The 24811-nt window shown below is 45.8% G+C and overlaps 1 protein-coding gene across 1 annotated transcript in view; it reads right to left on the minus strand.

The window, feature by feature from the left end:
• LOC144773298 (uncharacterized) overlaps positions 1–24811 on the minus strand; it is a 247026-nt gene that overhangs the window by 127556 nt on the left and 94659 nt on the right. The window contains exons 8-11 of the mRNA XM_078658242.1: positions 11928–12184; positions 10546–10653; positions 7451–7639; positions 1892–2035 (exon numbers count right to left, since the gene is read on the minus strand). Coding sequence (XP_078514368.1) covers positions 1892–2035; positions 7451–7639; positions 10546–10653; positions 11928–12184 — 698 coding nt within the window. The remainder of the gene's footprint in view (positions 1–1891; positions 2036–7450; positions 7640–10545; positions 10654–11927; positions 12185–24811) is intronic.

The following is a 24811-nucleotide window of genomic DNA, read 5'->3' on the forward strand; positions in this document are numbered from 1 at the left end:
AAAATGGTTCCGCAGATTAAAAAAAGGTACTCGAATTCTATTGATTCTTCTTGCACTGATACTAGGTAACTTGGCACTTTAACCATCAGATTCTTAAATGTAAAAAGTTGTTTTAAGTTTGACTTTTATTTGGAGGATGTTGAGCCGCACAGCCACAAGCACTTTACTTACAATTTAGGATTGGGGTTCTCCCACTGAATGTCATGAAAAGTAGTTGGGCGAATGCAGCTGTAACTCCTATGTGTCCGTCCTGTAGTACTACCGCAGAAACAATTGAACATTTTGTTTTCTTCTGTCCTGTCTATGCCGCCCTGAGGAAAACTTGGATTATCCCGGCTTGTCAGTTGCTGTCCTTCTCACGTACCTCAGATGCCCTAAGTGTATTTAGATCAGATACAACAAGGTGGCTTGTCTTTACACTGTCCAGATATCTGCTCTATGCCTGGTGGCAGAGGTCTAAATTGTCAAAATAATATAGTGGAGCAGGACTCTGAATATATAGGGAAAGTATGCACTGAGGTTATTCAGGGGATTGCAGTGTATAATGACGCCCATGGCCTTATTGTTAATGCTGATGCATTTTTTAAATGTTTACTCTAGGTTTTAAAGTAATTTTAAAAGTAACTTATTTTACTCATGATCACATAATACCACTATTGAATCATGTACAGGACTATGAAGATGTTGTTATTCTCTTTTATGGTTTTATTTTCAATGAATTATTGTATGTCATGTATTTATATGTATGTGTATGATCATGGTATTGATTGAATAAACTTGATTTGACGTGCGTATTGCTGAATAAACTGGACTCATCGACTGCGGGAACCATGCCTGCAGACAGCCTGTTCCACAGAGTTGCCATTCTCACTGGAAAAAATGAATTTGCACTCCCTGCCGTGAGCGTTAGAGCAGCAATCAGGCTTTGTTTTCATCACACCCTTGATTTTCTTTTGTTTCTTAAGCTGAGCTGCTGATCTCTTTTCTACTTGACTGCTTTTTATGGTGACGCGAACCAAGCACTGGAAATATGTATTCTGTGTGTTTTGTATCAATAGTTACAACGGAGGATGCCTCATGCTGTGCTTTAGACATGACACATAGGGTACGTTTGAAAGTGCAGGGAAAGGTTGCAATTTACACATTTTCATTTCATTTATGTTTTTGAAGCCACACAAAAAGCTGGGAAGGCTGTCTATAGGTCAAGTTGCTGCCTACAGATCTAGACACCATTATTGCGATCTCATTTTCTCCTCTTCGCTTTGTCTTGGGGAGGGGACAGCACTGTGTACACAAGGCAACAGAGCCATTGGAGAAATAATTTGGACCAGCTCCCTTTCACAATTATGGCTCTGCTGAATCTGCTGGAATATCTTTCATAAATGTCACTTTTTTGTATTGGATTGCAGTTGTGGTTTAGGTAGGTGACGCCTGCCTTGTTGCCAAATAGCAAGGACCTTGTGTCTCCCACATCTGGTAGGAAGGTTGAGAATTAATGCGACAGGGATATTGGCTTGTGTGCCATTTTTCCTGATCCATTTCTTGTTGCAACCTGTGCTTCCTTAAATTTTAATCTGTGGACCAGTGAAATGCAGAGACACGGGGTACAGGGCCATGGGGGTTATTCCTGTCAGCCGTGAGCCCTGAGACCTGCTGCTGCTGATTTGCCCCACCACTTTCAAATGTCACTAGCCGTCATTGCTGCCTAAGACCTATCCCTGGCCGCATGTCACCTGTCAAGGACCTGTTTATAAACTGGCCAAGTACACAATAATAACCGGTCTGTGACCTATGTGAATCTCTCCAGGCCCAGCTCTGATTGCCTTGTCTTCTTATCCACTCCCTGCCCAACGCCCTGTATCTGCCATCGCTTCTTTCGTTCTCATGTCACCTCTATGCTGTGGCCGCCAACTGCTGCTCTCGACTGCATCACTTCCAAGTCCGAGGCTCGTCGCTCCGCCTCTAGCAGAGCGGGGATCCAGGGTAAGGCATCTTCAAGCAGCTGAGCGAGGAGGACCTGCCCGAGGCTAGCAGCCTGCAAGCAAGAGAGATTACGTCATATTATAGCATGACGTAACATGATAGAACATAACGTGCAATAACATGCATGCCAAATGTTGCCATAACATAACATGTCATAACATAACATGCCAGAACATAATGCCGTTTCACAATATAACATAAGATAACATGTTATACTCAACATCCTGTGATTCTAGACAAATTAATTAGGGCCAGAATAAATGTTTGGCGGATAGATTACTCATCACAAAGTAATGGATATCCTTTCCGGCTTATTACAAGTACATTATATGCTCTAGCTCTTGATAGAGTAACCCGTCAGCCAAACTCTAAATCAACATTAAGAGCTTCTATCACACCATACCCTGTTTCCACATGGGCATACTTTTTTGTGAATATTTCCAAATTTTAAAGATAACTTTCAAGCCATCATCTGAAAAAGACCAATAAGAGATACATCATCAGAATTGAGGTCTGTCATGTCATTCATGGTTCTCCGACCCAAACACACCCCACCATAGCTCAAGTTTGAATCAAGTTGAATTACTTTTTTAATATAGTTCTGGACTCCTGCCATAGGTCACACACATGTTTACATGTAAAAATCATGCCTTCTATCACCTTTGTACTCATTTTTAAAAAACAAACTTTATTGATATTTTCTTGTTAGTACAGATATACATTGTGTTAAAGTGCGGTACACAATACTTCTCAGTGTTCGCCCTCTCTTTCCATTTCCACGACAACAGTGGAGAAGTGATTAGGACAAATCTTGTTATCCAGTACAAACTTTGGTGCTTGTCTCAACTATCACCTTTGTACTCATGACATTTCAAACACTGATCTATTCTATTCTAGTTTATGCTTAGTATCGGTAGGAAAAGAAAGTATATCCTCTATCATCAGGGAGCAAAACTCTCCCACTATCACTATCACTCAGATATTGATTGCACAATTTTATCTTACTTTTATGACACCTGAAGCTGCTAAACCTACAAATATATTGCCTATCCAGAATGACATTAAAAGTTATATTAAATCACTTCCCAGTATCAAGGTCTATTATTTGGGAATGTCTCTCAGTCTCTTCAAGCCCTACTCAAAAATCAAACACATCTGAATTAGGTGCATGCACAGTTACGACAATACATTTGTCCTCCTCCCCTGAAAGAAATAGGTGGCTCAGGTCTGGTCCTCTTAGGTACGGACTACTGTTCTGTTGTCTTTGCCGTCTACCATATTGAGGGTATATGTGTACTGGTCTACAAGAGCACAGATTATGTCAGGGAAAGCAATAAATCAATATTCACCCTTATCCTCGAAACTGATCATCTTTTACAGTCTGAGGAGACTCTTTGTTTCAATACTTCTTCATTTTCTTTTTCCCCTTCTCATAATGCTAAATATTTGCATTCAATATGCCTTAATTGGTATATGTCAAGGGCAATTTTCACAAAATCAATGTTTTTTGTCATTTACTTCTGTCTTTATATCACATTTTTATAAATATTATTAACTACTTTTTATAACTGATATTACTTTTTCCTTACTGTATAATAATGGTCATATGGTACGTACTATTTATTTTATTCTTCAATAAAAATGTTGAACCAGGCTGTCTTAAGAGAGCACACTTTAACTCTTTGTGTATAGCCTGAAGATCAATATTTTCTATGGGTGCTCCTTCACCACACAGTCCATCTCCTCAGTAAATCAGGGTAATTCTTTAAAAGTAGCACCGAAAAATGATAGAAAATATAAGGGCGCCAGTTGTACATTTTGGTTATCCTCTTTTACGCATTCTGTATGTTCGATGGGTACCTGAAAGTGGGAGGTAGGACCGAAATATCCTTTCCACCAATGTTGACCCCACGCACACAAACACTCTGTGGGTTACAATGATGGTGCTACTGCACTGCTTATGCTTAGAAGGGGCACCCCATTCTGGTTTGCTGAAGAAATCGTGAGGATATTGAGAAAGCCTCCATAGGAATTAATTCTGCTCATACCTTACCATTGGCTTTGTGGTTTCTAACTCACATGCCCTTTCTTTCTATTTGCTGGCTCTATTCGTTTTAGGCAATCCAGCTTGAGTTCATCCCTTCCCTTGCCTAAATCCTGTTTACTGTATCCTTCCGATATCTCACTTTCTGTAAACAGGCTTTTAAATCATGTTCTTTTCTTGTCACATTTGTTATGCGTTTAAACACAAAGGTCAAATGTCAGGCTCCGTCCGAGGGAGCTTGGTGTTTTCTTTTATGGGACTGGAAAGCAAGAGGAATGCAGATTACTCCCCCCATGGAGACCACTCGTATCCCTCCATTGCTCCAGTTTACATGGCTGTAACATAACCATTAAAACAGGCCTGCAGTGAGGAGGTACATGCACATTCTGTGGTAACAAATATTCATGTCGAGGTTCTTCAGTAAAAGCACTGTTGGCTTTTGCTTAATATGACCCTCTAGTGAATGTCTAGTAAGCTTTCTGTTTACAGTCAGCAAGTCCGAGTACCAAACCCTTTTAATAATACCAAGCATTTGCTAGCCAAAAGGTGTAGCCAACACAACTACACTTAATAACAAATAGCCTCAGTATGTACAACCCGTGCAGTCGCACTGTGCCATAATAACCTAGACAACACATATTACTGCTTTCCAGAAAACTACAAACAAAAGCCCGGAAACCAACTACATTCTTTACACCACAGTCTTAAACATACTGCCCATGTCAAAACCTAGTTTGTGGTACTTGGTGGATGTATGTGTTGTCAACAATGAAATAGGTGAACAGGTTCCACTGAAACAATAATGGCCTACCCACCACGGCAGGCTTTCGCTCTGCTGGCGTCTGGGGCGGCACTCTACACGACTTCACTTTATGCCTCTCTACTCCACTCTGTACCACTCTACTCTATGCCAGTGCACTCTACCCCACTCTACTATTCAACACTGCACTATACACCAGGCCAGTCTAGGCCACTCCACTCCACTCTACTCTGCATCACTCCATTCTATCACACTCTACTTTGCAACACTGCACTCTGTGCCACTGCACTCTATGCCAAAGCACGTAATACCACTTCTCTATGCCACTGCACTTTATTCTGCACCACTACACTCTACGAAACTTCACTCTACTTTGAAACAATCTACTCTACCCCACTGCATTCTACACCACTCTGCGCCACTCCACATACACCACTATGCCACTGCGTGTTATGCCACTATTTTATGCTGCTGCTCCCTGCCCTGCACCACTCCACTCTATGCCACTTCACTCTACTATGAAACAATCTACTCTACTCCACAGCACTCTAAGCCACACTATTCCACTCTATGCCAAACTACTCTCTCTATGACACTGCCCTCTGTGCTGCGCCTCTCTACTCTGCGCCACTCTATTGTGCACCACTCTACGCCTCTGCCCTCTGCATCACTCTACTCTAAACCACTGCACTCTATGCCGATGCACTCAAAACTGCTTTACTAAAAAACAATGTACTCAATGCCACTGCACTAACTACTCTGCACCACTGTACCCCATGCCACTATACTCTACTCTGCAAAACTCTTCATGACTGCACACTATGCCACTCTATTCTACTCTGCACCACTGTACTCTGTGCCATTCTACTTTGCACCACTCTACTCTATGCCACTCTACTCTATGTCACTCTATTCCACGCCACTGCACTCTGCAAGATTGCACTCTTGCCCACTAAACTCAATGCCACTCTACTCTGCACCGCTGCACTCTACACCACTCTACAACATTGCACTCTATGTCACAGCACTCCATGCCACTTTGTTCTCCTCTGCGCCACTCTACTCTGCGCCACTCTACCCTGTGCCACTGCACTCTACGGCGCTCTACTCTGCAAGATGGCACTCTCCGTCACTGAACTCAGCACCAGTCTACTCTGCACCAGTGCTCTATACGCCACTGCATGCTACACCACACTACACCATGGTGCTCTCTGTCACTGCACTCTGCGCAACTCTATTCTACTCTGCACCACTGTACTCTATACAACTGCTCTCTGCACCACTCTATGTAACTGTACTCTACTGTGCCCCACTAAACTCTATGTCACTCTACTGCACTCAACGCACCACACTCTGCATCACTCCACGCCACTCTATTCTGCACCACTGCACTTCATGCCACTGCATGCTACATCACTCTACTCTACACTACTGCACTCTATGCCACTCTGCTCTACACATCTGTACTCTACCCTGCACCACTTCACTCTACTCAGAAACAATCAACTCTACGCCATTTTACTCTACGCCACTGCACTCTACTCTGCACCACTGTACTTTAAGCCACTTCACTCAAGGTCACTCTATGACACTCCACTCTACAACACTCCACTCAATGATGCTCCACTCTATGACGCTCCACTCCATTAAGCTCTTCGCCACTTTGACACACTACTTCACTCTACGCCACTCCACGCCACTCCACTCTATGCTATTCCACCCTAAGCCACTTGATTCTACGACACTACCCCACTCAAGGGCATTCAACTCTTCTACACTACTCCACTTTGTGCCACTCCAATCTATGACAATCTACTCTACGCCGCTCTTCTTTACAACACTCTACACAACAAGCTCAACACCACTCCACGCTGCTTGACACCACTCCACGACATTCTGCCACTCCACAACACTCTACACCACTCTAACACTCTACACCATTCAACTTTACTCCATCTTTGCCTTTCCACTCTACCACACTCTACTCCCTCCAAGATACTCCACGCCACTCCATGATTCCATTTCACTCCCCACCACCAACTCAACACCACTTTACAGCACTCCACACCACTCTGCTTCACTTTACGACACTTCCCTCCATGCCACTCTCATTTTCCCCATTAACCTTTGGCCATGCTGAACAGCAGCCACGCTGGTGTGCAACATGGCTAAAACATATTGGCACAGCCACTAGCCTTGCATAGGCGAGATCTATTGGCTGTGCCAATGCTTGTTGACCTTGTTAGTTGGAAATATACACACTTGTGACTGCATTCTTGTGGGAGGAGGTAGCTGACCGTGTCCTGCTCCAGGTTTGTGGTTACTTAAATCAATGGTACTCCTTTTACCAATGAAATTTTGAGCGGGCCTGCTGTAATGAAAACTATTGACAATGGATTCAAACACATATCTCTTCAGTGGATGCATTAGCCCAATAAGCTATGACACCGAAATAACAAAGGTCACCTTGGGGAAGAGCGCAATACCTTCAGAGTGGTAAACAGTGACATCCCAAGTGGCAGAGAAGGCTCTAACAAGGTGTCAAAAAAAAAAACCAACCCCGAAAGAATCCTAAAAGGGAGTCATAACAGTATTGTAAAACCTACTGCGGGTCATAACATTATTCTAGTGCTTGGCACTGATTTGCCTGCGGTGATACTCACAGCCTGCAGGTTCTCCTTTGCCTCCGCCGACTCCCGTGATATCTTATCAACTGCTGTCAGCACGTGCTCCTGGAGTCTCTTCCATAGAGTGGGAAAGCCAAACGGGCATGTTGGATCGGTGGCCCGCATCTCTTCAGTCCAGCGTGTCGCCTTCCATAGCAGCACAGACAGGGCCTCCTCCCTCAGAACCTAGAGGGCAATGGGGCAGGTTGTAAGTGACCTCTGTACCTCCAGAGTCTCTCCTCAGGCTCAAACCCAAGAACCTTCAGCTGCCCATTACTCTTCGACCAAGACTCCCTTTCCCCTTCCCCATTTCTTCAGACCTCAGGTTCCTTCCCCCTTTACTCTCAAACTCCAAGTTATTAGCAGGTGGTAAATATGTGTGCTGAGACTGCCTCTTAATCAGGCCCTAGGAAGAATTAAAATTTCTTCTAAAAATATGGATTGTAGACATTTCTTTCTAGATTAGTTTTATACCATCCACGTATAACAAGGCCATATGTTCTTATATTGCTGAAACATTGGCATTAAATTATAATCTATATGCACCGCACGTCTTGCGGCCTACTGTTGATAAAAAGGGGAACAGGGCCATTCCTGTAACAGGGGATGTAGACACAGCATTTAATAAGGCATGTTAGGCATTAAAGGAAGAAGACGGGAGATGGGGCCCTTACCTTGTTATCATTTATACCCCTCTGCAGCCCTCTTACCCTGAGACCTCGAGATCTCCTACTATTACCCCTTCTACTTCCAGACTCCAGGCTACCCCTCTGCTCCTTGAATCCTCAGGCACCAGGCACATCCTCACACCCCAACGTCCCATCTTTTCCCTCTAACCCGGGCTCCCACTTTATTTTGTGATAGCAAGTTCTGACCTTCATCTTTGACCCCTGCTTCTGATGGCTCCCTATTGACCCAAGGATCTCATATTCCTCCTTTGTTCTCAGGCTCTCTCCTTCCCCCTCAGCCCCACACGTTCACATTTCTCCTCTTACTCTAACTCACACCATTCCCCTATGACTCCACGCTCCTACCTAGCTCCTCTGACCTTCGGGTATTACTGTCCCTTCAATCAATCAATCAAAACAATTTATATAGCGCGCTACTCACCCAGAGGGTCTCAATCCCGCCTTGACCATTGACTGTAACACTTTGCCACTAACACTGTGCTCATACCGTTCCTCTATGACCACAGGCAGAGCCGCACCCGGTCGGATAGAGCCCTGGGCGGATGGGAATTTTGCACCAAGGCTGATGCAGGTGAATGGAATGATGCAGCAGGGAGGCCATTTTGTGTATATCGTTCAGTCACAGGGTGATCGCATTAGAGCAGAGACTGGCCTCTGAACACAAGCCCCTCCCCTAAATAAGCCAGATTCATTTACAACTGGCGCTAAGTTATTGATGTGGCAGATAGGGTAGTTGTTGCGTGACAGCATGGGGTAAGAGAGAAATTGGAGGGGGCGTAAGGGTGCTAATGGGGTGTACAATGGTATCAGCAGCATGTAAAAAAAGATGATTACAAGCAGTTTAATTGGATTCATTAGAGCCACGCAAGAGGAACGTTGCTGTCTGCAGTAACACAATGGAGACCCCTCTGTGCTCCGCTCTGACGACTGGCGCCCTGGGCGTGGGTCCAGCTAACCCATGCCCAGGAAAAGTCGGCCTTAGCCACAAATAAAACATTTCCCTCTAAGACCCGCTGTAAACTTTACCTTCAAAGCACCAGATTCTCAGTAGCCTTTTTTGGACCCTAAGTTCTCACTGTTCGTCTTTAACCCTAGGCTGTCATCATTACCCTCACAACCCATGTCGTAGAGTTTCCCTTCTGACTCTAAGCTCTCACCATTCCTCTCTGAAAGCAGTTTCTGAACTTACACCTGAGACCACAGGCTCTCACTATTCCCATCTTATCTCACCTTGTAGCTTTTAAACAAGGGGCTCCAACATTTTCTATAACAAGAGCTACGCATGGTCAATAATAATCTTGCTGACCTACTAATATTATTGACGTTGTATAGACAACATTACGTTAGTGGCCACCCTATGCAAGGCTGCCAGCGGTGATTACCTCAGTACCTCAGGCAGGGTTGCCAGAAAGGTTTTTATCAACTTTGAATATTAATATAATTTGAAAATTCAATCCTTTTTCTCCAAACATAATCTAATAAGCTCACAAAACACATACATTTTCATCTTGAATACACACTTTTCAATTCTGGAGTACATATCTTAACTCATCAAAGGAATAACCTCTAAGTTAGTAGGCTCGGCTGAACATTGGAGAGCTACTTACAAGTAGCTGCAGAGCCACCAGTAGCCCCCGAGCTACTCGTTGCCGGTTGGAGTTGCCTGTTCTAAACTTTCCCCTCTAATCTTGGCTCTCACCTTTGCTCTCTGATGCCTAACTGTAAAGCCACCCCTCTGACCCTAGACTCTCACTACTCTCCTCTAACCCTAGGGTGTTTACTTTTCCCTGTGCCCTTAGGATCGCAAGCTGTGCCCTTAGGACCGCAAGATTCATCAAGCCTGTAAACTTTCATCTCTGACTCTGCCTTTCACCATTTCCATCTGACCCCAGGCTGTAAACATTCCCCACTGACACTAGGCTCTCACCATCCGCCTCGGACTCCAGCCAGTAAACTTTCCTTCCTGACCTCGGCCCTCAGCATTCCCATCTGACCCCAGACTGTGACCATCCCCCCTCTGACGCTAGGCTTGCACTGCTCCACTCTGACTGCAGCCTGTACATTTCCCATCTGACCCTAGGCTTTCACCATTCCCTTCTGACCCCAGGCTGTAAACGTTTCCCTCTGATACTAGGAGCTCACCATTCCTCTCTGACTCTAGCCTTTAAATTGTCGTCTCTCCCCCTACAACTCAGCATTTCCAACTTACCCTAAGCGAGAACATGAACATCTGACAACAGGCTGTAAAATGGCCCATTTTGATTGTAGGATTCAACCATTCTCATCTGATCCCACAGTCGAAAATTCCTGCGACCAAGCTCTCGCCGTCTTCTATACTACATCACGCTGGTTTGACCTCAGTCTCTGGACTTTCCTCTACTACCCCAAAACGGATTTTATTACCTGCTCCCCTTTGTAGGCCACTGTTGCTTCCAGTGTCTTCATCAAGGAGTCCACAGCCCCGAGTTTTGCAGCTGAGCCACCCAGGAACCGACCAATCGCGTCGATGCCCTGCAGGACGAAAGCTCTTCATAAAATGTCTGCCAAAGCCACCTGACGCGCGCGGCCTCCGCGAGGGATGAGAATGTAACGCGCTGATGTCATAAGTAGAGCTAGGAAGCGCGTGCGCTGCTTCTGTGATGTCACTTACCGGGGGAGGGAGCACGCGCACTGCACGGGCCATGTGATAGCACAAGTACGGGAAGAGGGCGGACAAGGTGTGCGGGGCACAGGCAGGGAACGGAGAGAGCGCACCAACTGGTTCTTAAGGTGCCTTTATTGGGCTACTCTGTAAACTGTCCGCCATATGATGTTCCTTTGGCATAATGGAGTCAATCCCTGCTGCACTGGAAGGTTTGGTTGCGTGGTAGGCGTTGTGTCCTTAACCGGAGGGCGTTTGTGGTACACCAGTGTGTATTTAGGTCATATGAAATGAAGCATCACATGCTGCGGCAGATTGTGACATAACAGCGGACCTTATAATGACAGGGTGACCTGGGAGCAAGGGCCGGACCAGACCAGATGTGCCTTGTGGCAGGCATGCAATGCATACCACTGCACAGATGCCAATACTCCGAGTGATGGAATGGCTGCCTGCGCTGCGCAACCTCCACTGATGTCCCAAAACACCCAGCCTCCAAATCAACAACTATAACTCCGAATCAATGAATATAAAAATATATTTCAAAACACAATACTATACACCATACAGTGAGTACTCAATCAACATAGAAACATAGGCGTTACCAGAGCCAATAACCATTTACAGTTACAAATGTAGGAGTCGTAGCTTGGACAGAAAACGTGGATGCCAAAACCAACGCACTATGGTTCAAAAAATATGTGCTGACATGGGGTTTCCGTTTCACCTGTAAAGATACCACCGGGGCACTGAATGGAGAGACTTCTACCCTTGGCTTTGCAGGCTCAGTTAAGGACCACTCACAGGGTCGGATTGACCTACAGAGCAATCAGGCAGTGTTTGATGAGCTGGTCTGTTAGGTCAGTACGTGGGCTGTGTTTATTGTGTCTTTGTGGGCCTGTTTTATTGTCTGGTGGGGCACGGTTACGGGTGATTTCCATAAAGTTGCCACAAAACATTGCCTGCAGCAAGCACATATGCATGCAGTCTCCCATACCTTAAAAACAACTATACAGCATGTCTTTGCAAGCTCAAAACCCCAGGTCTTTCCACTCTTCATCATACTGAGGGCTTTTGTGAACAATGACGCTGGCTTTTGCCACATACAATTGCTCTGATCAGTTAACATAACCCTGTGTCTTACCTTTCTCAGTTCCTGGTCCCCAGCAGAACCTGCCTGGCTTAACTCCGTGCCACAGTCTGAGAGAAGCAGCAGGGTTGTTAAGTGAGCCCTATCCAGGACCCCCTCTGGAAGTGGTGCAGTGGTGACGATGCGGCGGAGTATGTCATCTTGTATCTGCTCCAGGTTTTCATCAAAGCATGGTCCACCAGGATCCTCGGGGACTCTGAGGTCAGCGACAGACTGGGCATCCTTCCCCAGGACCTTCCAAGAATCGGAAGCTATAGTAGAAGATGGCAAGCGTTCAACCTAACCTGATTTTAGTTATGCTTGACTAGAATAAAAATATGTTTCGAGATTTTTGTTTATTTTTTAATTTTTATTTTAATAACGTTTAAATCAACACTTTAGTTAACAAAACAATAAAATGCACAAAACGAAACATTCTTGAAATACAAATCAAATAAAACGGTAAACAACCTTTACAACGCAACTTTTACCACGCAGTGCCTTTACAACGCAACTTTTACAACGCAAACCATTACAACGCATTGCGCTGGGGGGCGCTCTAGGATAGGGAATAGGTTTAATGTACTATCCAGCACCTTCCCTACTATCCACGGAGACTGGAGTTGGAATAGTAAACTAAACAATTCACTCTCCAGCGCTTAAAAGCACCATGCATTGTAATGGTATGTGTTGTAAAACCCGCGTTGTAAAAGCATGCGATGTAAAAGCATGCGTTGTAATGTCATACATCCAAATAAAAAACTTCATAACAATTAGTGACATATACAGGACTTAACACATGTGTACAAAATATAAAAAGCCTCAACACCAAGAGCTTTTTTTGTTCATCAGTAAAACAATCCCAAAATTTGCAAAGTGTGTAACACATCCCATTAGAACAAGCACTCATAAAAAGTTCAACAAGCGCATCATTACAATTACACATATTATTACTTATAAACCTGTTGGGTTTTTCATATAATTGCAAATAATTGTACTGAAAGCAAATTTGTATTAGGGGTGAGCGGTGCACGCGCTGGTAAACTCCGCTCCATCGGCAGAAGGCAGAGTTTTTGCCAAAGTCTGTGTGCTAAGTGGAGCGTATAGTGGCAAAACTCCATCTGTGGAGGTGAGCTTGCTACCCATCCCTATTTATTATCATAATCAGATTGCTATATGGTTTTAATTAACTAGTTCAGAAAAATGCTACCATTAAAAAAGCGTAGTGTATAAAGTCAGAAAAGGCAGTGCCTGCCTAGTGCCCATGCTCAAGGAATAGTCCTGGAAAAACAACCACTGACTGGTGCACCTGACAGCATTAACGCTCCGATGTACCCATCACCATCATACATTAATACCATGAGCATAAGCCACCAAAAAACGACCCCAGGTATGTCCTCACATGGCTTTACTGCTTTTTTTTTTACTTATCCTTACATAGCTGCCAAGGTTTCAGATTGCTATGTGTGACATTTTCACAATTTTAGTACAATTATGAGTGACATTTCAGCGACTGTGAGTGACACTTTTTCGTGTGCAAAATGAAGCAATGAAGACGAGGTAAACCTATATATATGAACAAGGCAACAGTGACGTAGCCGAAACGCGTCATGCTGGAGACAAGGGGTCAATAAACCACCTCTGCAATCATCTGAAGCGCTTGTGTGCGGTCTGTACCTGGTTTGAAGTCGGAATCCAGATCCGATAGGCAGGAGTTTGGATCGTGTATATATATATATATATCAGAAATTACACCCATTTGAGCAACGAGAAAGTCTAAGAAGATTTTAAAACTGCTGCAAAGCACTAGAAATGGAAGGTACTTACCCGGAGACGGATTCCATGTGAGTGCAGAACAGGCATCATAGCTGCCTAGTTTTCAGATTAGTTATATGTGACATGTCCATGGTATTAGTGGATTTACGAATGATATTTAACTGCCAACTGTGTGACACTTAGAGTGACACTTTCTCATGAGAAAAAAACATGTAATGAGGTGCATGGAGAGAGATAAATATTAGAACGTATCCACAAGAAGTTCTAATAATATGTTACAACTGGAGCAAAACCCCTGAAATGAAAGTCTGCACTTTCTTTATAATGAACTATGTCTGCAAATGTTGTGGTATGCTAGCATATACTGTGTGTAATACAATATTAAAACAATGTGAAAATTCATGTGCCTACATTAGCAGGCTGGGTCCTCGTAGCACTAACACTACTGAGCCAAGAAGGAGACACTTCTGTTCCTCTCTGGTTACTGCTATTCTGCGCTGGAAATTGCCTGACAATTTATCGCAGTTACAACATAAATACAATGTGTCCTGTGTGTGAAGAAATAAACTGCCAGGCTCAGTCTAAAATGAATGGTGTGCAGTAACTGGCATTGTGATCTAGTATTAATCAGCACATGCTGCAGAGATCAACTTGACAGTACAGTAGTCTGTAGACCCGAAAATGAATGACTTACCTCACTGCTGCTGGTAAACAGGTGCTGGGGATAATGCTCCATACTGAGCGCTTCATCGCTTGGTTTTGTCTTGGGCCTGAACTCTTCGGTTGGCTGGGCATGGGGCCAAGGGGGCACAAGTTGCAACAGCAGACGGCAGTTAAAGAGTGCCTGAACAGACGTCGCTGGAGACTGTCAAGCAGCACTTGTCTTCGCATAGAAGTGCTTTATTCTACCTGACTGGCCGGTAGTGGCACTTCATTTTTGCGTGCTCAGCACAGCAGGCTGCCATCTGTGCCAGCCAGAGAGACCTCCACAGCACCGGCGATCCCCCTAAATAAAAGAGCTTACTGCATTGAAATCATTTCTTCGGGCAAGGAGAGACACAGCAAAGTTAAAGGGTTTCTCTCTTGCACCATTCTGTGTCGTCCCCCGCAGCGGCCGTAAATCTTCCTACGGACCACCTGTGAGCCTGGTGCATTAACAACAGTCAGCACAACAATCCTCATGGTGCCGCTTTGAAGGGCGGCCCGGCACCCGTGACGGCACAACTCTGTACTGTTACAGGCGCGAGATCGAAGTGTTTGGGGGCATCAGGCTTCACAAGCAGTCACGTGATCAGGTCAGAAGTTACAGTCCACTGTCTAGCTCTGTTACCAACTGTTGCTGCATCGAGACTCACTACCTCCCTGGGCCATTGAATCACTGCGGCCGGGGGTCGTATTTACCATAGCTGCTGAGTCACGCAGCGGGGCACCCGGCACCCGGAGGAAAATCTAACTTTCCGCCGCCTCTCAGATGGCCTCTGCCTTGCAGCCGAAGGAGCAGTACAGGGAAGCGCGCCTTCATAAAAACGACAATGAGCTGCAAAATACATCTTGGGTGTGCTGTTGAATATTGATTCACCAGGCTCCGTGTGCTGCACTCCAGTTCACCATAAATTGCTGACATCGTCAGACACATGCACGTTTTACTTGGCAAAGTGAGCTCGCTATTGCAGCTTCCAAGGCTTCTCAGCATGCCTGGGGGCGGGTGGGCGGGGGTCCCTAATTATGCGTGACTAATGCATTTCGTGCGGTGATGCGGACACCAGCACTGAAATGCGGTAGTGTCACGCACAATGCGTGACACTTGGTCGGGCTGTCCTTATAATACTTAATTAATTCTGAGTCTGGACAGCAACCTGTAACTTTTACAAGATCTCTTTAAATGAGCAGTTGAAGGACACGGGTAACAAGGCTATATAGCAGGCACGTAAGAGACAAACATGAGATTAACAAGGAAAGTCATTGAATAAGAAAAAAGTAAATGAGAGTGACAATAAAGCCAACCAATGGTAAGCAATAGGCAGGCTTTAAGCCCATTGTAAGATCTTGGTAAGCTCACAATAGGTCTTTTACAGCTACACAGCTGGAGGTGTCTGGTAGGTCATCTTTGGGCTGTCCCCCACATGAAACAAAATCTGGTGGCCTTTTGAAGTGGGCCAATATGATTTACTCCACCTCTGAGAAAAATCTACAAGTAGTCACTGAGTCTAATCTCACTGTACAGCACCACTTTTCTAATCTAGTGCTATTCTGTTTCCTACATCTTTGCTCTTTGAAAAATAGCTTTTCTTTCTTACCTGCAGATTACAGAAAAAAAGTGATTCAGGCTTTAATTTGATCTAGACTGGACTACTGCAATGCTCTCCCGAAATCTCTTCTTAACTGACTACAAGTGGTTCAGAATACAGCAGCCCATGTTAGTCTCAATCTTCGAAAATGTTATCATATCACCCCCCATCTAGCTTCTTTATTATGGCTTCCTATTGGCAAGCGATGCCACTTCCAGGACCTTTGACTCTGTCATAAAGTTATTCATCGTAGTGGCCGATCTAGTTACAGAAACCTTTCTGCAGATACACTCCAAAAAGAACGTTGTGCCCGTATCTGCCAATCACCTTGTTATTCCCCACATTATCCATTCTGGAAACAGCGACTGCACTTTCCAATAGTGCACTGTTAAATTATAGAAGGACCTGCACTCTACGCTCCACTCTACTGTGTCTCACTAAGCTTTCAGGAAAATTCTCAAAACTCATACCTTCAGCTCCTAATGTATACTTACCTGTTTTATCTTCTAGAGACCTCTTTCAGTGACAGGACACCCAGGAATGGGTAGCAGAGCACTTTATAAATGTCTTTTCATTCATATCCACAGAGAAGATATTTCTAGAAACACAAGTACAAATGATCAGGGTGATTTTGCTAAGGGAACCATTCGGGCTTCATATGCTATAGAGAAGGGTGGACTGACCCACGGCTGAACATGTCCCAGCCACGGGCCTTAAGTGGGTCATCCAGTAACTGATGTCACATTACATCTCAAAACCCCAACTGGGATCATCAAACAATGCAACATTCTAGACTACTTACTATTGGTGATTCTTAGTCATGCAGGACTGGGTAAAGAGAACTGTTTCTTGTCCCCCGAATGGATGGCCCCTATATGCGAAAGAGTCACATTTAGCAGACGGGAGAGAACACAAGTGTGAGTGCTCAGGTACAGACTGAGGCGTTTGAGAGTGGAGAGCACTGCCGAAGTTTGAATTTTGACATGAATGTCTGGCTAGCTTTTCTGAGGGCGAAAATGTCTGGGTGGTCAATAACTTAGAATGTGCATAGGCTAGATGGTGGGTGGCAGTAGTGTAGCCAGTGTGTCATGGGCCAAAATTTAAAGATGAAAATACCCCCCAGGCTGCTATTTGAATTATACATTGTGCAATAATCCGGGTTCAGTGGCCCTCAGGATTCTGGGCCCCAGTGCCAATGCACCTCTGCGCCAATGGGAGCAATGCCCCTTATAGGTGGGTTTTAGCACTCAAAGTGGGTGGCTCTCAATTATTTCTGAATCTGAAAGTGATCACATTTTCTGGCCCTTTTTTATTAACCTAGGGTAGGGAAGCTCAGTGGTTTTTGCCTACCAAGTTAAGCATCTGCAAGGTCAGTAGGAAGGGTGTTATACCAATTGTGAGGACTCGATGAAGGGCTAGTACTTATTTCTGGAAGTTGGAGGGAAGAAGGGCTTTATTTCCCTCCAGAGACACACATTAGTTGACTGCAGTTTCACCTATTTATTGACTTGAATTTAGAAGATTTTTGAATTAGGGTGTGAGTTGCGTGGGCCAGAATCCTTTCGGGCCATGACAGTAAGCTAGCAGTACAAAAGGGGGTGGTGATGGACGGAGCATCTGAACCAATCAAACACTCACACCCAGTCAACAGATCTGGGTTTAATCCATCACCGTTCTTTAGCCCACTCTGCCACCCCAGTTCAGACATGGCCATATGCAAATCAGTCTGACCCTGTGCCTCATGGGAACAGTCTAGCCGAACTGCCAAGCCATGACTTCCCTGGACCGGAAACAAGCTTACTAGGACCGGTTTCTGGCATTTCAGCCGCCTTCAGCCAGGCTTGCTTGAATCCAGTGGCAAAGTGAGCAAGGGACTCACGTCTGAGCATACCCTGCCAACTTATGGTGAACAAAGCAGTACAAAAGGGGGTGGTGATGGACGGAGCATCTGAACCAATCACACACTCACACCCAGTCAACAGATCTGGGTTTAATCCATCACCGTTCTTTAGCCCACTCTGCCACCCCAGTTCAGACATGGCCATATGCAAATCAGTCTGACCGTGTGCCTCGTGGGAACAGTCCAGCCCAAACTGCCAAGCCAGGCCTTCCCTGGACCGGAAACAAGCTTCCTAGGACCGGTTTCTGGCATTTCAGCCGTCTTCAGCCAGGCTTGCTTGAATCCATTGGCAAAGTGAGCAAGTGACTCACGTCTGAGCATACCCTGCCAACTTATGGCGAACAAAGTGGTACAAAAAGGGGTGGTGATGGACGGAGCATCTGAACCAATCAAACACTCACACCCAGTCAACAGATCTGGGTTTAATCCATCACGTTCTTTAGGGCACTCTGCCACCCCAGTTCAGACATGGCCATATGCAAATGAGTCTGACCCTGTGCCTCATCGGAACAGTCCAGCCCGAACTGCCAAGCCATGCCTTCCCTGGACCGGAAACAAGCTTCCTCGGACCGGTTCCTGGCATTTCAGCCGTCTTCAGCCAGGCTTGCTTGAATCCAGTGGCAAAGTGAGAAAGGGACTCACGTCTGAGCATACCCTGCCAATTTATGGCAAACAAAGCGGTACAAAAGGGGGTGGTGATGGACGGAGCATCTGAACCAATCAAACACTCACACCCAGTCAACAGATCTGGGTTTAATCCATCACCGTTCTTTAGCCCACTCTGCCACCCCAGTTCAGACATGGCCGTATGTAAATCACTCAGACCCTGTGCCTCATGGGAACAGTCCAGCCCGAACTGCCAAGCCAGATCTGTTGACTGGGTGTGAGTGTTTGATTGGTTCAGATGCTCCGTCCGTCACCACCCCTTTTTGTACCACTTTGTTCGCCATAAGTTGGCAGGGTACGCCCAGACGTGAGTCCCTTGCTCACTTTGCCACTGGATTCAAACAAGCCTGGCTGAAGACGGCTGAAATGCCAGACAGTAAGCTAGGCAACTCCCTTGAGCCAGAGCTGAGCTGAGTTGCAAAAACCTCCACAGCTTATTATAATGAACCCCAGGAAGGTGTGCAGGCTCTCCGGAGATTGTACTGCTGAATATCTTAGACAAAAATACTGTCATATAAGAATATTTTGGACAAAATATCGAAGACCAAAATATTGAAAGGTAAGTACATATTGACTAAGTATAGATTAACTATTCCTAATTCCGCATCTATATACCTTGAAGCTATATCTTTCTGTCTGTATAGTTAGGTATAGAAAATCTTTACTTACATTTCAATATTTCAGTTTTGATATTTTGCCCTTGATGTTTCCATGATGTGATATTCTATCTTCGATATTCCGGGGACACACCTCTCCAGAGCCACACATGGACCTTTCCATCCCAACATCTTGTTTTTTTTAGACTCAGCCAACTTTGTGAAGTTTTACTAAGAATCTTGACAAAGTTGGCCTCAGCTAACTCTACAAGTTGCATCTGAATGAATGAAGCGGATCTTGTTGTGCGCAACACTTAGCCCAACGGGCGGGCCCAACTATGTGGTCCTCGGATGTAAATCCACTCAGAAAGTGACTGGTACGTGGAGTGCCGGTAACTCCGGGGGGAAGTGGGCAGAGTTTACAGGGTTTATAGGTGGGACACTGAGGTTCCCCAGAGAAAAAAAATATTCACCCGGGTGATCTATTCCCCAGGTAATAACTCATTTTATTCTGGAGTGTTATCACGAGATTATAGCTGTTCTCAGCAGCCAAAATCTCCTGGTAACATTAAACTGTGTCGCTTCCGCAGATCTCATACTTCTCACGGGTCCTGTTACTATCTATCCTCCTTAGAATTAAGCCCCACTAGCAATGAGGGTCTCGTTGTGATGATAAAATGTGTCCAAGTCTGTGGATAGATTGAAGAATATATCTTTGTCAAGCACCTCTAGGGCGACAACAGGGACTATTGCACTATCCTGAGGTAATGTTCGGCTTGGTAGACACAAATTAGTAACTTTTGCCCAAATCCTTGTTGTATCATTTAAATATATTACGTTTGCCGGAGTCCTTTTTAATGCAATGAAATAAGGGACTTATGTCTTATTGCGTATGCTGTTGCTTTTCATCAATTGTCGCTCAGGCTGAACCTTCACTGGAGCAGAGGCTGGTGTCAGAGCTGGTTTCTTGTGGCGTTGGGATTTCTAGACTGTTCCAGGCCCCACAAGTGGTTAACCCGGCCTCTCACAGCCCAGAGGCGATAAGACCGTATCGGACGGCGTCCCTTATCGGGTGAGCGACGGGGAGGCCTTATCTGCCGGGTGAGGCGGTGCCGGAATACCAGGCGCTCCGCGGGTGCCGGAACGCCCTTGGGACACAGAGCCGGGCCTCGGGGCGCGCGCCTCCCCAGCCGGGCTCAGGTGGGCCGCAGGTGTGCCGGGCCTCGGGGCGCGCGCCTGCGCATGCGCGGCCTCCTCAGCCGGGCTCAGGCGGGCCGCAGGTGTGCCGGGCCTTGTTTACCTGTCCTAACTGCCAGGCGCGCGGAAGTACAGGGCGATCTCCAAGGTCAGAAATGAACCAAACGTATCATGGCAAAGCAATACCTGCACGACACAGCCGGGCCCAGCTGCTGTGCAGAACCACAGGCAGCTGCAGAGGCACCTGAGAAACAGCCTTGAGCCCAATTCAGGATCGTAGCTACTGTTGGTGCATCGGGTATAGTGGTACCGGGGCCCACAGCCCTGAGGGTGCCACTGAACCCTGATAATTGATGTCTTTTACTACCCCACCAACAGTCAAAGGGGCCATTTTCCTTGCATACATCAGGGACCCTGGCTTCCTTGCTATGCCACTGGCCCAATTATGGGGTATCCTCAAACCAGATTACAGTCACAGCATGAGAACCTGCGGGGTGCGAGCTCAAGTGGTCTACTCTACCCGCAAAACCACCATCGTGCCCACTCAAGGGGTCTACTCAGCTGCACCATTATCTTTGAAACAGCTGCGCTGCCCACTGGTAGGCTGTAACCAACTACATCCACCGAAATACACGTGGAGGGGCCGCAATGTACATCCGCTCCTGGGTACTACTCACATACAAACTACTCACATGTGACTGACACGCCCATAGCTTATACCCACCCGTGGCTGTACTTACCTGCAGGCACTAATGACTCATGGATACTTCGCTCTGATTTACAGCACATTCCTATACTCACTGGTGCCCTCTATCCACTTTGGGCCTCTAGTCCCCCCTCAGTATCTACTAACCATTGAAGGACTCGACCTACTAACTGGTTCTGCCTACCCATTGACTCCACTTATCAACAGACTCAGTTCTGTAATCACTCACGGGCCTACTCATCGATGGGCATTGCCCACTGGCAGACTTTACACATCCACGTACTGTACATGCCACAGTTGATGCTAGTCTACTGGCTTCACTCACTCACCAAGCGTACTCGCCACAGGCACTGTCCACTGGCAGACTGGACCCACCTGTGCGCTGTACTCACTCACTAAAGGCCCTACCCACACAGTTGTTCTACTCATGTGCTGCTACTGCCCACTAGTGGACTCTGCCAACCTGCAGGCTCTACCTACTCTCACTCTCTAGAAGGCACTGATCACCCACAAGCACTATTCACACAAAGCTTTACTCACTTATTAATTGAATGATTGATTAGGCTTCTAACGAGCATACTAACCAAGGGTCTCTTACTGTGGGTCTTAAAGGTATGTAGAATGAATTAATTTTAGTGCGTTTTAAGGAGGAAAGTGAGTTTTTTGCTTGACACTGTTTGGTAGGAAATTATAGAAGGTCGGTCCTTGGTATGAGAAAAATCTTCTGTCTTTGGACTTAAGTTTCACCTGCTGTATTTTCGGGATAGACTTCTCCTTGCTACTTAGGACGTGGTCTGGAGGCCAGATAATCTGTCCCTGAACAGAACTTCCAAAACATCAGGGGTGTTTGGGATGTGACACTTGGGAGTCCTTAACTGGGGACAAACACAGTCGATGAGAAGCCTCCCTGAAGGATATGTAGCCAAGACGCTGTGTATGTAAAAGAAACCAGCTCTAGAAAGAACGTCTTTTCAATAAGACTAGATGGAAGGAGCCCAAAATGGCTGAAGTGGCAAACAACAATGGAAAAAGTAACCAAAACCCCATGCATAGCACAGTGAGCAGAGCAAGGACCGCCATAGTTAGAGAACCCTGTACTGCAGAAGTATTTTTGGAAACACTGAATGACAAGCAGGCCACCATGTTGTTGGGGTCTATTGGGTCTTTTAAAATTAGAAACAAACTACCTTGGAATTATTAAAACAATGGCTTTGTACAAAGGGCTTTCACTGTTCGTGTAAAAGCCAATCTTATTTTTTCTTGGCTGGGACACTGCAGGCCCTACTCAACTGTGAGTCTAACTCACTTTTGGGCTGAGCCCTCTTATAACAACTACCCACCCAAAGGATCTACCTATTCCCAGGCTGTTCTCACCAAAAAGATCTATGCACTCACATGCCTTACTCACCCAAACCTATATATTTAAATTCTCAAAACAATGCCTTTTGAGTAACATTCTTGACAGAGCAGTGTTCATAACTCTGTATTGCGAACTTTCCGTCATGATTCGAGAAATGGTTAGCTCCTCGTCCAATGCCTGTGTGTGGAACTCCAGGGCAAGGGTCTGAACTAGAGCAGCTGAGGTGGGGGGGCCAGGGGGGTTAAACTAGAGGAGCTGTAGATTGGAAGAAGAGGTAACACTGAATCAAACGAGAATAAACTGGAGCTGCTGTGGACTGAATAGAGGGCTGGGCTGGGCTGGATGAAGGGCCCTACATGTAGGAGTTAAGGGCCTGATGTACGACCCTTTCATTTAGCGCCGCACAATTTGCCGCACATTGCGAGTCGAAAAGTGCGAGTCGCTAAATGAAATGTACAACAGTGTGTTTACACTGTTTTGCGAATCCCAATGGGTCGCAAATTGCGAGGCTCATTAAAATTAATGAGCCTCTCGCAATTTTCGAGCCCGTTGTGAATGCAAGCCCTCCCAGGGATGGTGGCCTGCTGGGCTCAGCAGACCACCATGTCTGGGACTGCTTTTTAATAAAAACAGCTTTTTTATTCAAATGCAGCCCGTTTTCCTTAAAGGAAAATGGGATGCATTAAAATAAAAAATAATTAAACGTTTTTGTTTCATTTTTTAAGGGCAGGCAGGGGTCCCTGGGGCCACTGCCTGCCCTTTAAAAAGTATTTTGCATGCATTCACAAAGGGGAAGAGGTCCCATGTGGACCCCTTCCCCTTTTGCAAGTGCATTGCCATTTACTTGAAGTAGGTGGAAATTGCGAGTGTTTTGCGACCGCTATTGTGGTAGCAAAACATAAGTACATTGTTTTGAGACTCGCAATTTGGAAGTGAACGCCCCTTCCAAATAGCCAGTCGCAAAACATATTTAGCGAGTCGCAAAAAAATAGTGACTCACTAAATGGGCTATGTACATGGCCTAATATGTTTTTGCATGCTCAAACGGAATCGCAAACCCGTTTGTGAATGCAAAAACGGGTCGTACATCTGGCTCCAAGGTGATTGAGGGGCATATGTATGAAACTATTTCGCGTTCGCAAATGCTGCGAATCGCAAAAAAACAGCGTTTGCGAGCGTGAAATAGAGATACCCTATGTATGAGAGCCATAGCGATCGCAAAATTGCTAATTGCAAAATTAGCGATTATCAATTTTGCGAGAAATAGATTCTGCGAATAAATTTGCGGAATTGCTATCCCAGCCACGCAAATAGCAAAAATCGCAAAAAAAGGAATCTCAAATTGCGAATTTGCAAAACGAAATGCATGAAAAATTCGCAAATTGCGATTTCCCGAAATTCACAATTTTGCTAATCGCAATTACCACCAAGTCTGAGCAGGTGGTAACCAGGTGCAACCTATTTAAAGAGCCCCACAATGCCACGGGCCTTTTCCACAATGGCTGGGCTGTATGTGATAGCCAGGAGGCTGCGAATCAGAGCTGCTGCACAGAGAAGAAGACCCAGGATAAGATCTTCAGAACGCACATCACCCTGCTCCAGCAGACTGTGGAGGAGATCCATGTAAACTACAGGCTGGATGAAGAGAGCATCCTGGACTTAATAGCGGAGCTCAAACCCATACTTGAACACCCCACACACAGGACACACACTATCCCCACCCATGTACAGGTCTTGGGCTCACTACACCTACTGGCATCAGGGAGTTTCCAGGGGGTGATAGCCACAGCAGGAGGGGTCTCTCAGAGTGCACTGTTGCGCTTCTTCCACGCCTTCCTTGATGCAATGGTACAGAGGCTGCATCAACACATCCAATTCCCCAGCACACAAAAGGCACAAGACCAAACCAAGTTCTATCAGATTGCACATTCCCCCACGTCATTGGCTGCATAGATGGGACTATATCCCCCCTCTCAGAACGAGTATGTGTTCAGGAATCGCAAGTCCTACCATTCCCTAAACATACAGGTAGTGTGCAATGCCAAGCATATTATCACTGACATTGTAGCGAAATACCCAGGCAGCACCCACGACTCATTCATCTTCCTCCACAGTGGGATTCACTGACGACTCAAATAGTGAATTTGCTGATGGCTAACTAGGTAAACACATTGGTAACAAGGACACACCAATGAAGCGCAGCAGCCGCAGGACAGTGTTTAGCCTGATTCTTCTCACCCTACAGGTGACAGTGCGCATGCTGTCCGAGATTACATACTGACTCCGTACCTGAATCCTGCCACTGCTGGGGAGCGAAGGTACAACGGTGCCCACACAGCCACCCGCAGTACCCTTGAAAGGACCTTTGGAATACTGAAGAGCCATTTCCGCTGCCTCTATAATAGTGGAG

This window comes from Lissotriton helveticus, chromosome 1_1, assembly GCF_964261635.1.
Source record: "Lissotriton helveticus chromosome 1_1, aLisHel1.1, whole genome shotgun sequence".
Taxonomy (NCBI): domain Eukaryota; kingdom Metazoa; phylum Chordata; class Amphibia; order Caudata; family Salamandridae; genus Lissotriton; species Lissotriton helveticus.